Source organism: Quercus lobata, chromosome 2 (genome assembly GCF_001633185.2).
Source record: "Quercus lobata isolate SW786 chromosome 2, ValleyOak3.0 Primary Assembly, whole genome shotgun sequence".
Taxonomy (NCBI): Eukaryota; Viridiplantae; Streptophyta; class Magnoliopsida; order Fagales; family Fagaceae; genus Quercus; species Quercus lobata.
In genome coordinates this window covers 72373314-72388068 of record NC_044905.1, presented here as the reverse complement: position 1 = coordinate 72388068, position 14755 = coordinate 72373314, and the positions used below count along the sequence as shown (strand labels likewise).

Sequence of the window (14755 nt, the reverse complement as noted above, 5' to 3'; positions counted from 1 at the left end):
CTTTTCTACATCATATACTGCCCATGGGTATGCTATTTCTCTATTTTCGGGCTTCTTTAAGCCCACTTGCCTCTTCAAGGCCCATCTATTTATTTCATGGGCCTGTGATCTATTATTTCTGCCGCTTGAGCCTAATGGTTTTGCCATCTGTTTGCCAATTCTTTGCTGCTCTTGTCGTTGGGCTTTCTTCTTTCTACTTGGATTCTAAAAAATGACCCTCAACAATAGCTAATCATTTAAATTTGTAGATCGTTCAACTTATTCAATAAAATAATCTCTAATTTCATTTTTCCTTGAAAAATGGTACTAAGAAAAATATTGTGGTTATGAGTTTTCTTTGATGGTGACGATAGTTATACTCATTTTGGCTTTACAATGCAACAATTTTGCTCTCCTTAGTGACTTGACTCGCAATTGTAGCAAACATTCAAGTTATCGCTTTATTAGATTTTGTATAATTTAAATTTCTTAGTGACCACCCTAAAAAAAATTTCTAGAGCCCCATTGAATGATATGATTGTTAATGTAGCTCAATAAAAGTGTAACAATAATAAATGTAATGATTCATCATATATATATATATATATATATACACACACACACACACACACACACACACACACACACACACACACACGAGACAAAGATAATGACGCCAAACAAATTTTCCTAACCACCCTTCAAAGTCCCATCTTTCTCTATATTTCTCTCAATATGGCACTTAACATTGCTCTCCTTGATCTCTCTCTCTATCTGTTTCTTTATATCGCACTTTACCTTGCAATGCCTTCGAGGCGATCTATGGCTGATGTGGGTTCTTTAAATACATCAGAAACTACCGTTAGAAGTTGGGAAGGACATGTTCCAGCAACTACAATTCTTGATGGAGTTCTCAACGGAGTCCCAGTAGTCCAACCTACAGTAAATCCTAAACCCAAGAAAGTACAAAGAAAGGACTTCCCTGCTGATTTCAAGTTTGGTTGTGCCACTTCTGCTCTTCAGGTCTCTATCTCTCTTTCTTTCTTTCTTTCTTTCTTTCTTTTCTTTTCTTTTTTTTTTTTTTTTTTTTTTTTTTTTTTTTTTTTTTTTTTTTTTTAATGTGACGGTCTCTGTCTCTCTCTTAAATACACACATATGTAAGTTCATGTTTGGTATGGTCAACACATGCTAAAAATTGTTCCCCTTTTATCATTTTTCGGATCAACATTTGAACATTCAAAACCCAACTGGTAGAACACAAAAATATCAAAAATATCAGATCAAGAATTAGAAAAAATTAGCAACAAAAGTTGTGAAAAAAATTCCATTATCAATCCAGCAAAATTGTGTTCCAATGAATTGGAACCAAAAGTAGATTTGAAATCTCATGCAAAGAATTAAATCATTAATTAGACCCAAAAAATTTAAAATTTCGAACTAGCAACATATCGATTTTCCCAAAAAAAAAAAAATCGAACCCAAAAAACCGAATTATCAAAGCAATGCAATTGGAACTGTTAACTCCGTAAACAGTAAACACCATCAAACCCAAAAATCCTTCAAACCCACCAACCCATCAAAGCAAACTCATAGAACAAACCCATCAAATCCAGTACTAGTATTGAACTATTGATAGGTGTAGCTGATTCAAACCCATAATCCCACAACAAACCCCTGAGCTCTTTGTGCACCGTTGAACCCATCGTAAATCCCAACAAAAATCCACCCATGCTCCTCTGAAACGATGAAGAGTACTCTATCCTCCCCTGCTTTCCCTTAAGCCCATTCTAGATTTTGATTCTCCAGTGACTCATTGTCTTCCAAACTACCATCACAGCTCAAAAACTCCACGCTATTCTCCATCAAAGTTTCATTGTGTTGTTTCTCTAATGACTGCAGCCGAGTAGCTTAAGGAGCACAGAGTGACTTTGTTTGAGAGATTTGAGATATTTTGTTGGTATGGATCTAGGTGAGAGGCTGTGAGTTGATAAAGAGGTTTTCTGGGCTTGAAAGGTTGAGTTTTTGGGTGAGATACTCGGTTTTTTGGGATTTATCAGTGTTGCTCTTTGTGATTGGTTTGAGAAATTATGGGCTTTTGTAACTTTGGTCGTTGATGTTGTTTAGGTTTTGTCTAATTCTTGATCTGATATTTTTGACTTCCAACATTTGGGTTTCTACTGTTCATCCGAAAAATGCTAAAATGGATAATAATAATAATAATAACAGAATTGTTTAAATATTTTCAAAGTTTTATTTATTTATTTATTTTTATTTTTATGTTACTTAATTACTTGAAATAGTGTTATACACATGTCATATTTTTATTGGATCAATAGGCATATGTGGTAAGTTGATGTGTCACACATCAGCCAAAAAAATAGTGAAGGGGCTGTTGATAAACGGTATAAAACTTTAGGGTGCAAAATCAAAATTCTGAAATTTAAAAATGTAAAATCCAAATACTACTAAATTTCAGAGTATATTTTGTATTTTACCCTATATTCTTTTATTGAGTTTTGATGTGTTTTATAAAGGTTATAATTTTTTTTTTTTTGGGAGAATCTATTAAAGTTGTAATTGAATGTCAAATTGAAGACAAGTCTGCTCAAGAAAAGCTTAAAAAAAAAAAATTCTATTTTCAGCATGTACCTCAATAGTTGGCATAATGGGTCCGTTTGGATTGAGCTTATTGTTACTGAAACTGAAAACTGAAAACTGAAAACACTGTAACAAAATAATTTTTAAATGTGTGAAAAGTATCGTGGGACCCATTTTTAATATTTTTAATGCATGAACAGTGTTGCTACAGTACATGAACAGTATTGCTACAGTGCAAAACAGTAATTTTTGTCCACCAAAGTCAACATATGTGGGCAAAAGAAAAAAAAAAAAAACAAAGAAAACGCAAAACCAAAACGTGGACGCAGGAAAACAGGGAATCCAAACGCCCTCAATATCTCTCGATAACTATCTCAACACCTCCTCGATACCTCTTGATCTATCGAGCCCTTGTAGGCCACCTTTTGCCTCTTCGATAGCTAGCGTGATACCTCTCGATAGCTGTCTTGATACCTCATCAATCTATAAAGATTCATGTTTTAGCAAAAGTTAGCAATGCAAAAAAGTCCATAACTTGTTTGTTTGAAACTCGATTTGAGATTTATTTGAACTGTTATTTAAAGGACGTTATAAGTCATCTATTAGAAGGCTTTTTAGAGAGAGAGAAACACTGTTTTTATGGCTAGGTTTTTGTAACTGAGTTCTCTCAATTTCACCATACTGAAGTTTCAAAATAAATTTGAAGTTTGTTTGGTGAAGAAGTTGAAGGTATAGCAACCACCATAGACTTAGTGCTATGAAGAAAACCCTCAAGAAATTCTTGGAGTCAGTCAAAGGTTCCGATTGTGACTGTTGGGCGCGTCATCTGTTAAGAGTTAATATAATTGTGATTGTTGGGTGTGTCATCCGTTAAGAGTTAATATATTGAAGAGTTAAAGGTTTTGATGCAGTAGAAGGTTTCTATTGTAAGTTCATCTATTGGGATTATAAAGTTTAGGGATAAAGGTTTTATACTAAATATTAAACTTATCTTTACTAGCGGATTGCTTTTTGGGAAGGTTCTCCCCAGATTTTTGTTGTGAAATAAGTTTGTTTTATTGGTTTTCTTAGGTTAATACCATTTGATTGATTTGAAATCCTTGGAAATTTTTACAATGTTTATTTTCATAACTTTTTCTCTACTTTTGAGGTTGATATGAGTTTACAAGACACTTGACCACATGAAAACCCCTTGCATGCGTGAATTTTTATTTCATTAAGAACCATACGGTATAGTCTTAAGTGATCATGCTTAGAAGTGTCTGCATACCTTTGTTCATGGGTCACATAGTGTCAAGATTTGCATAAAATGAAAGAGGGAATATTGGTATTCTATGTGCTATCTGAATTTTTTTGTGATTCATTTTTCTTCTCAATTTTTTTGTGATATTGATGTTTGTTGGTTTAACCAAGCAATATTCATAATAGATCTAATTAACAACTTGACTTTAAAACTAGTTAATTCTATAAATTAGGATATATATATATATATATATATATATAAAATACTTGTGTTGTGTAAGTAGTTGACATGTAATGATATGGTGCAGACAGAAGGAGCTGGTGATGAAGGAGGGAGAGGACCAAGCACCTGGGACCGTTTTATCCAAGATGGAGTTGGAGATAAGGACATTGCAGTTGATTCATACAATCATTATAAAGTATATATGAATATTGTTACATAGTTATCAATAAATTATAAAAACAACTCTACTCTACAAATGATCAAAGCAAGAAAACTAAAGATAGAATATAATTAAAGCACTTAAGCACTACCCATGTATTTCAAAATTTTGACCTTTTTTAGATTTCATGCTCATCAGTCATCACATCTCATTTCCTAAGTTCGATCAAAAGAAAATATTTGTTGTTTATTATCAGAATGAAAAATGATCATACTTATTTAGAATGGATCTACTTTATGAATCAAATTAGATATATTATAAATCTAAAAATATATCTATCATCACATTATTTAAAATTTTAAATAACATGTCACACTAAACACATTCATTATTGAATCATGAAGTTCCAATTAGGAAATGTCACTAATGTGTCGCCCAGATTCATAATCTACTTTATAACCATAATAAAAGCTTTATTAGTAGATCAAGTTTTTGCACTAACCTAAATTCAGAAAATAAGCTTGTGTAAAATATTGTCATTTTCTAGTCACCAATTTGTAGCTTATAGTGCGTTTTTCTTTCTTTCTCTAATCAGTTGGCATCACAGGAGGACGTGCAATTGCTGAAAAATATGGGAGCAGACACGTACAGATTCTCCATTTCTTGGTCAAGAATCCTCCCTGGTACTTTCTTCTTCGAAATATGCCCACCTCAAACCAACCAAATATTTCAAAAGAAAAGAAAGTGAAAATTTATGTTCTATTTATGTAGATGGGACCGTAGCTGGTGGAGTAAACCAAGAGGGAATCAATTTCTACAACAGTTTTATTAATGAACTGATAAAAAATGGTATGAACCAATTTTTGACTTTACAACCCTAGTATGCTTCATATATGCAAGGACTGGTTTTTGTTCCTAAATTTTCACACCAGTTTACTTTTCAACTGCTCAAAATATGAGACTCTAATTTCCCATGCAGGGATAACCCCATTTGTGACACTTTTCCACTTTGACTTACCTCAAGCACTGCAAGACAAATACGAGGGCTTCTTGAGCAGGCAGATTGTGTAGGTTCATATGATCCAGTTGATCAAACTTCTTATTTCAACTATCAATATTTCCTAAGATGATAATTATTAATCAGTGTATGTGTACTTGGATGCTACCTTACTATTAATAATAGGGATGATTTTAAAGCCTATGCTGATATTTGTTACCACAATTTTGGTGACCGAGTGAAGTACTGGACTACCATCAATGAGCCACAAATCTTTGGGCCCTACGGTTATGAAACCAGGAACCCAAATCCAAAACCTGCAACAGATCCATACCTTGCTACCCATAACATTATATTAGCCCATGCCGCAGCTGTAAAACTCTACAGAGAAAAATACCAGGTAAAATCTATATAAATCTTCTTCTTTTTTCGTTTTGCAGAATTAATTTCCACTAGGACAATCATAAGCTGATACCCATTTTGTTTATATACAACGTTATTTATATAATTTAAGTTTTTATTTTATTTTATTTTTATTTTTATTCATAGCCAACTCAAGGGGGAGAAATCGGTGTTTCACCAATGGTACAATGGTTTGAGCCATATGGGGATACTCTTCATGATAAAGATGCAGCCAAGAGAGCATTTGACTTCTTGGTTGGATGGTTAGAACATTTGTCACAGTCAATAAAACACACACACATATAATCAAATCCTTTTGATAAAAAAATCATGTCTAAAATTTTTCCCCCTATTATTATATGTAAAGGTTTATGGAACCATTAGTGTTTGGAGATTACCCATTCATCATGAAGGCTTTGATAAGGGATGGACTTCCAGAATTCACAAAAGCAGAGAAGGATTTAGTTAAAGGGTCCTTTGATTTTATTGGTGTCAATTATTATACATCTAGATACACGCTTTCCCAACAATTTAATAAAGATGATAACTATTCTACCTTTAGTCAATACCAGTATGCTGAGCTCAAAGGTAAACTTTGTGGTTTCCTTTGCAAAACATCTAAATTTAGCTTGTAATTGAATTTGGCATAGATATGATTTTGTTGGCTAGTATTATCTAATCCATCTTTCCTGTTTGTTGCATTTGTCATAGTTGATAGAAATGGGAAACCCATTGGTGATCGGGTAAGATTGTTTCATTTTAAATAGTTTACACATTGATTAAACTCAATGACATGAAGACATCATCTAAGAACATGTTATTTCATTGTTAAACCAGACACCAGGTAGCACTCAAATGTATATCTATCCACAAGGGTTAAGGGATGCATTGATTTATATGAAGCAAGAGTACAACAATCCCAAGTTCTACGTTACTGAAAATGGTTAGTAATTAACTTAAAATAGTTCCTCAATTTTTTTTTCCACATTAATCAAGAGAAAAAAAAAAAACATCACAATTTTTATTATATTTTTATTTTTATTATCTTGATATATAATTAAGTTATACATGCTTTGGAACAGGATATCCAGAGAAACGAAACGATACTATCCCAATAAAGACAGCATTGAAAGATAATGCGCGAATTAAATATATTATTAGTCATCTTTTTGCTATTTCAGAAGCCATGAAGTAAGTTCAAAGTGCCCAGTGCTAACAACTATCTTTCGATGATGGCAATATTATTCATAAACAGGACCATAAAATAAGTTTGTCCCATGAAGCAAAGTCATCATAAAGATTATTTGTTAATGTTTGAGTGCAGGAAGGGGGTAAACGTAAATGGATACTTCATGTGGGCTTTAATGGACTGTATGGAAATGGGGTCAGGCTACACTGCTCGATTTGGGCTTGCTTACACAGATTACCTTAACAACTTGAATAGAATCCCCAAGAAGTCTGCAAAATGGCTCAAGTCCTTTGTGGGACGTTGACCTTAATATGGATCAGCCCAAATCTCATATGCAGACCAATTGGTGATAATTAAGGTTTGTTTGGATATTGTTTATTTTACTGAAATTGAAAAATTATTATTAAAAGTACTATATATAAAGGTAAAAGTTAGTTAAAATAGTATAGTGGGATTCATGAATAATGTCAAAAAGTGCAGTGAGACTTATGAATAGTAACAAAAATAAGCTGAATAGTGAAATAATTTTCATTTATAATTCCAATCCAAATGCACACTTAGTTCCAACCTTCTTAGTTATCAAAATAAATTTGAACATTTTCCCTTTGGAGTATTCCAAGTTTGAGTTGAGGCTAAAACAGCCTAGTTCTCTTTGGATCGATCTTTTGTAATTCTCTTAATAATAATAATAATAATAAATTAATGTGATTCACTCTCGCTGGCCATTTTCAATTCTTCATTGTAAAAATTATCAACTTTTTTTTCCTTCATTTTTTATGTTTTATAATCAACAAACTATTAGCTTGAGGGGTCACAAACTTCCCCACAAACTTCCCCTTGCATTTCTCATCAAATGTTTATGTATGTAAACATTGTTTTTAATTTTATCAGTAAAGCTATAGCATATTATTTGAGAAGTGCTATTATGTGTCCATTTGAAAATTGTTGATTTTTTGTAGTTTATTTAATTGCACTGTATTTATAAAAAAAGTATAAAAAAAAAAAAACATAAATTATATATTTTTTGAAGTATTTGGCTTGTTTGAGGTTGGGTTATGTCGAAGAAGAAAATACCAGGGAGAATTCTTGACCAGGAAATGGAGAACTTGTAAGTGTTTACCTCTTAGATATCTTTTTTAGTAGTTGCACGTCCTCCTATGATGCCAGAGAGTTAGAGAAAGAAAGAAAAAAACAGTATTTGTTAAAAATTAGTGACAAGAAAGTTGTGCAAGGAAGTCTCTCATGGACGTCACCCGATACATGGTTGATGGTTAAGTAAAGATTCTACTAGGTGCTTGTTGCTAATAGTGATGCATGACTTGGTAAAGGGCACACTATTGATGATAGTGATGCATGACGCTTGGATTGTAAAGAAAATGCTTTCATTCAAGGGAGAATCTAACTAAGGTGCCACAAATGACTTGATAAAAGGCTCACACGTGAAGGGGAAGTATTTTTGTGATATTTACATGTGAGTGGTGTTGTTGGTTAAGTAGTGAAGTTCCACATTAGATACTAATGAGATTACTATTTTTTTTTAAGATCTAAATTTTATTATAGTAGTATATGGTATGATACTAATATGAGTTAAAATGTTGTTTCCCTTACTTTGATTTAATATCATATTGGCGATCTTGAGGGAATCAGCTTAGCACCGGTAATATGAAAGCTCATATATAATATATGTATTATTTGGACAGTTAATTTGCAAAATTTTATATTTGTTTCTTGTTTTTAAGTTTTTTTCACCGCAATTTTTTATTTATTTACTGATGTTAACATTAATAAACAAAAGAAGAGTCTAAAAAAGCAAAGGGCTGCTGGAAGATCATTAGAAAAATGCTGAACAAACCCAGCAATGATGGAGAGGCATCTTAGCAGCCACTGAGGCCAAATCATAGAAATTTGACATGATAACCCTAGGGACCAAAATAGTGGTAAATCTCATCCCTGTTGGGTGAATTGTGCAGGTCTGTTATCATTGTCTTCGCCTGCCAATTTGGGTTCCTCTTACCATTGTAGACCAGTGATAATAAGATGGTAACGAAGTTCTCTTGCCCTTCAAAACAGCTTGAGGAGTAACGTCACAAGACTCACTACCAAATCTTTTAGGGGTACAATGTGAATCATGTGAATATAATATGCATTTTTTATATGCTACATTATCATATATTAGACAATTTAAACATGAATCTAGATGGTGTATATGCCAAATGTGAACACAGCTCGTTTTAGAACTGGCAGAGCTATCCCCAGGGGAGCGGGTTCGCCATGTGGTGCCGATCGAGCCAGATACATTTTGCAGATTTGGTCAACTCATTATCACCAATTCGATATTGAAAACCATGTAACTCATTGGAACTTGATCAATATTTCTCCAATGAGTTTGTCTCTTTTCTAAGTTGTCTTTTTCCTTTTCTGACAACCTACCAACACCCATTTGTCAAGTGTAATGTAATTATGTAAACTTTTTTTCTTCTTTGGTTTGCAATTGAAAGTTCAAATAGTGTATAAAACACCCTTAAACGTTTAGACCTCTAATTACAAAATAACCAATTCAAGTTTTATAACAAACAACTAGTGTGCGGAAAATGAACAAAAACTATAAACAGAATTGGTAAACAATCTAAGCCAATTAAAATCACAACCCACAGCAGATAATAAAAGGCAAAGATAAAAGAGAAGGAAGATGCAAACACAAGGACAACACACGATGTGTTATCGAAGAGGAAACTGAAGCCCTCGGCGTAAAACCCCTCCGCCGTCCTCCAAGCGGTAAGTAATCCACTAGAAAATGTAGTTGGGATACACGAACAGCAATAGACTCTCCAAGCTTAATCTACCCAGTGTACCTAAGCACTCCAAGCTTCTTGCTCCAACGAGGTTGTGCCAAACTTATTTCTTTTCTAACTTCCCGGATTCCGCTACTTGACCATAGCATCAACCAATGTAGATTGGTTCATTCCTAACTGCTTTCTAGAACACCAAACAGCCCTCTCACAGTAATGGATATGGTGAGAAAAAGTTTTGGTAAAAAACCTCTCAAGGGTTTAACAATGGAGAAGAAGAGAGTTAAGGAATTTGAAGAGTCTCTTATGTGAAGATTGTGGATGAATCAATCTTGTATAACACTAAGGTTTCTCTCTCAAAATTCTCTCTGAAAACTCTCTTTCTTTTGTGGGTATAAGGGGTATTTATACTGGGATGAGAATGGAATGTGAAGAGTCAGGTTTTTCAAAACAGGAGTAGCTTGCGACTTGGCCTCACGGCTTGATTGAGTTGTGAGATCCAGTTGCTCGATAACAGAATGGCCAGTTGTCTTATTTTGTCCTATAGTACTCCAGCTAGCATGACACTTCAACTTCTGGCATGCTTGGCACGTGTGCTGCTTCTGGAGGTTTGAAGCCGCGAGTCACCCGTGAGAGCCAGTCGCGAGTTTCTGTTTTCTTACACACTTTTGAGCATTTCAACACTCTATCTCATTCACTACCCTTACAACAATCCCACCTAAATACAGGGTTACTAAATGCTGAAATACAAGAAAATTTGACACGGAATAAAGCCAACAAGATGGTTGATTAAATTCAACCTTACAATCTCCCCCTTTGGCTATTCTATGACAAAACCCTAAAACAGACTCTAAACTTAACATGTGAGTTGGGAACAGTTGAGCAAAACTCACTCACACCTAACTCTAGAAACTGTGAAGCTCTTGAATCATATGAATATGAAACTCCTGAAACACAACAATATACCATGATCATTGTATGCAGAAAAGTATGAAATGCATATGAAACAGACAATATATGATCAAGCAAAGATAGAGTTAAGAAACAAACAATGGCTTGATCAACCAAGCAATCACTACAAGGTAGTGATCACAATGCTCATTCACACTTGAAATGGACACTTGAACAAATAAGCTAACAAGCTCAATGCAAGTCACTTGCATGCCCAACACTCAACCAATGCACAATACACTAAGTATATGCATCTAGGAACAATCCTACAAGGGCACAAGAGTGATAGTACTTAACAAGAAAATGCATGACATTTAGTTAACAGTACTGATTTAATCAAAATATGAAAGACTGCATAAAGCATGGTACAGACCATAAAGCCTACAGATAAAGAACATAAACTCTAAAAACTTACAAAAACAACATGGGTACAAAGCAAATTATAAACTGAATAACATCAACAATTTATATATATATATATATATATATATATATATTTATATATATAAAGTAAACCAAGTTTTAAAACCATCCATGTGTTATGAGTTAGAAACAAACATACACCAAAACTACAGTGTATCAAACTCATAGAAACAATAATTATCCAAAAACATAAACCTATAAATTAAAAGGTAAGACTAAAAACAAAAGTATGTGTACTTCCCCTATTACTATGCACACTTCCCTTTGAACTTTTCTCCCCCATACTGTATGCTCTCCCCCTTTTTGGTACGAATAGCTAAAGGCTGTCGTCTAACTTTTGTTGAATAGCTTCTAGCTGATTCTCCATGGTCTCGAGTCGCATTTGAACATGGTTGTTGGTGGAGTAGGGAAGTGTCACCATTTCCTCAGTTCGCTTCTGAATACTTTCAAGCAAACTACCCACTCTATCAGTTTGAGGATCAGACTGTGCTTGCGGAATGCTAGGTTGTTGAACTTCAGGGATAACACGCGAAGTAGGTGTGGTATGTACATGTGTCTTTGACTCAGGAGCAGATGGAGTAACCGGAGAGATGTGTGCACTCTTTGGTGTTTTAGAGGAATGACTTTTGCTGGCTTATAGAGTGAACATGGAAATTGGACGCAGATGGGTCATCATTTTTCCATCTGAAGGAGGAACAATGCCTTCACGAAGAATGAACTTCATGATGAGACTGCAAAATGGAATACATCTTGGAACTGCTGATCGAGCCGCGGTCTTCCTTATGGTTTGGAAGATGTGGGCACAAATATTAATGGGGGCTCCTGTAATAAGATCACAGAGGAATTGAGCTCTTCCAAGATTGATGAAAGTCGTGTTGGATAATGGGTAGAGATTGGAGAACATGATCAACTTTAGTGTGGTCAGCTCAGGTGCAAACTTGGCAGTGCTTATGGATGTGCCTGTACTAGATGGATGTGCCTGTATTAGAGACTTCATGGTCAGGTCCAAGAACTTGTAGAATGTCTTGAGTCTCTAGAGTTCGATCATCATACAGAGTTAGATCCACATTCGTAGGTCTAGTGATGTGGAGAATTTCAGCTATGGAGTTTGGGATGATGATAAATTTCCTTTCCTCTTACCCAGCAAATTAACTCAACTCCAAGATCACTTGAATTAGAGTAGCATTCTTTAACCAGTTCATCCATTGGGTCGTCAAAATTCCCAAATAAGTTTACCCAATCTCTTGGCTCAAAGATTCGAGGGATAAAAGTGGTCCCCAAGGAGTCAAACTCAACCACCCGTTCCACTATAGGAGATGCCCTGTCAAAAATGTTTGAGTAGATGTGTGAGGTAAGCGGGGTTCTAAACCTCTCCAAATTGGAGTCTTGAGATGACTGAGATGAGAGTCGAGTTCTTTTAGCAACTGGGGTTGATGGATCATCAGTTACAATATCTTTGCCCTTAGAGGATCGACGAGACATCTGCAAGAGAATAGACACACAGCAAAGAACCAAAAACAACACCACAAATGACAGATATCAACTTGATTAAATTCAGACATGAGTGTAAACTAGAGATATCACACACATTTACAAACATAAGTCAGGTCAGTGCCAAATAAAACCATAAGCAACACTGAAGTAAAAAATGAGGCAGGTGCATCACAATGGTGAAAGTGCAATAGAGCACAGAGTAACACAAATTTATAAATAACTTTCAATAAGACAATCTACCATGATCATGATATGCACAGATCAAATACAGTAGAGAACAAAATAGACCACAGAAGATAGGAACAGGTATAGAACATCAATAAAAAAATGAAAACCACATACATCCAAAATAGAGCAAATGGCAGTGGGACATAACATACTGAAAATGGAATGTTTTAAAGTAATACCCTCAAGACAGAAGCACACACATGTTATGACAACATAAAAACACAGTAATATAAGATAGGCAATCCAAAGCCACAGACAAGTTTAAACTCTCATACTCACAAACGGAGTATAGCACAGAAAAACACCAAACCCATTTACCAAATGAGTATGAAAACCAACAAAAACTAAAACACAGAACAAAGATTAGCACAATGTGACCAACAATATTAAAACAGATGAAAACGGCATCAAACACAACCAACCATACCCAGCAATCTAAGAGTAAAATGTTTGAACACAGTATGTTACAAAATACAGTATCAACTCAAAAGGCAAGAAAATAATACTCAAAACATAAAAAATGAAGTGAGGAAGAGAAGACCTATACATTTTCTTGATGATTTTGAGAAGAAATGAAGCAATAATGGAGTTCAAAGTGGGTTACACGGAGCGTTTGGGAAGTTTCAGATAAAAGAGAAAATGAACAGTTACATAAAGTTTGAGGGAAAACTAAAAGAGATTTTAAAAAGTGCCTTCACTGTGCAACGCGTTTTTCGCGGCTGAGGTAAGTCGCCAGATAGTCGCCAGATACACCCGCCAAAACACTTCAAGCAAAAAGTTTTGAAAAAATTTCTAAGTGTTTTTCGCAACTGGAAGTCGCGAGCTGAGCCGCGAAAATCTCTGTGTACTCCTCGCGACTGGACCTTCCACTCGCGAACAAGTCACTAAAACTGACCCACGAGCACGTGACTGAGGCATGCGACTTGACTTATCTGCGACTGAGTCGCCAAAACAGGGCAACACTGTTTTTGAATTTTTCAGTTTTTGAAGAACAAAATACTTTCCAAAAACACCTAAAATACTCAAAAAATCTTTTTGTGCTTGAATCAACAAAGATTGAGCATGTGAAAACACATTTTATCAAGTACAATCATACAAATGAATATGACATTCATTGAACATAAACTTGTGTGTTGTGTGTGAGTATCAACAATGAGATAGTCTTTTATCTAATGTGAAGTTTCAATGATCAATTCAACCAAGGCATACACAATTAGCACTAAATCATGTGACCCATCTCAATTATAGAAGTATGCATATATGACTTCCCACAAGACTTGATTACATAATATGGAGCTTTACATTTGACTCCACTTTTAATCACAACATTTGATCTTTTTGATCCTTTTGAGACAATCACCTCTCATTGTGAGAGTGATATTTGATATTTCATTTTGATGAGATAGCCTTTGGTTTTTTAAATAATCATTCACTTTAATTTTTGGTCGCTTTTCCTTTTTCCTAGTCGAATACTAGTATGTGCAACAGGCTTTTGCAGCTCAATATCTCTTTTCATTTGGAGATTTACATTTGGTGAACTCTTTTTAGCAAAAAAAAAAAAAAGTAGGAAGATATATAGGCACAAGTCTATGCATGTCTCAAGATCAACATAACCATTCACTAATCATTCATGACAAGTTTAAAGATCTATTTACAACAGTCACATAGATTTCAAGATTTCTTTCACAGTGATAAGAGTGCAAAGGAACAAGCTACGCTCGTAAATACACAAAGCCATTAGCATAAAAGTACAAGGCAAAACAAGTTTTGAGACAAAACTCAACAATGTCAATCAAACTTTTTGATTTTCTACTTTTTATGTTGTTTTTGGATTTTTGACACATAAGAAGGAAAAGACTGATAAAAAACAACCAAAAAGGAATAAACGATAGAATGCAAAAATAAACAAACACATTTCAATCAACACAATTAAAAAGCAAATAACCAAACAAAGTCACAAAGCATAGGAAGTATTGATGCATGGGCATGTTGTAATACTTATGCATGAGTACCCTTTTTCACTCACACGTCACTTGCGTTTGGGGTGATTTCCTTATAGGATTGGGTACGAGAATTAGGG

The 14755-nt window shown here is 34.5% G+C and overlaps 1 protein-coding gene across 6 annotated transcripts; it reads left to right on the top strand.

The window, feature by feature from the left end:
• The first annotated feature begins 650 nt into the window (after positions 1 to 650).
• LOC115976482 (beta-glucosidase 13-like) lies at positions 651 to 9265 on the top strand. Of its 6 annotated transcripts, none has more exons than XR_004088320.1 (14): positions 651 to 1002; positions 4128 to 4238; positions 4798 to 4885; positions 4974 to 5051; positions 5182 to 5269; positions 5386 to 5599; positions 5749 to 5864; positions 5969 to 6189; positions 6313 to 6344; positions 6439 to 6544; positions 6684 to 6792; positions 6926 to 7148; positions 8761 to 8904; positions 9035 to 9265. XR_004088320.1 is itself a non-coding variant. In XM_031097784.1 (12 exons), exons 1-12 carry the CDS (start codon positions 715 to 717, stop codon positions 7092 to 7094), a joined length of 1620 nt encoding a protein of 539 aa, XP_030953644.1. In that variant the 5' UTR covers positions 651 to 714; the 3' UTR covers positions 7095 to 7231. The 6 variants fall into 6 exon arrangements, 1 of the variants encoding a protein (XP_030953644.1); XR_004088321.1 differs by having other exon boundaries at positions 9026 to 9265; XR_004088319.1 differs by having other exon boundaries at positions 9016 to 9265.
• The last annotated feature ends 5490 nt before the right edge of the window (positions 9266 to 14755 follow it).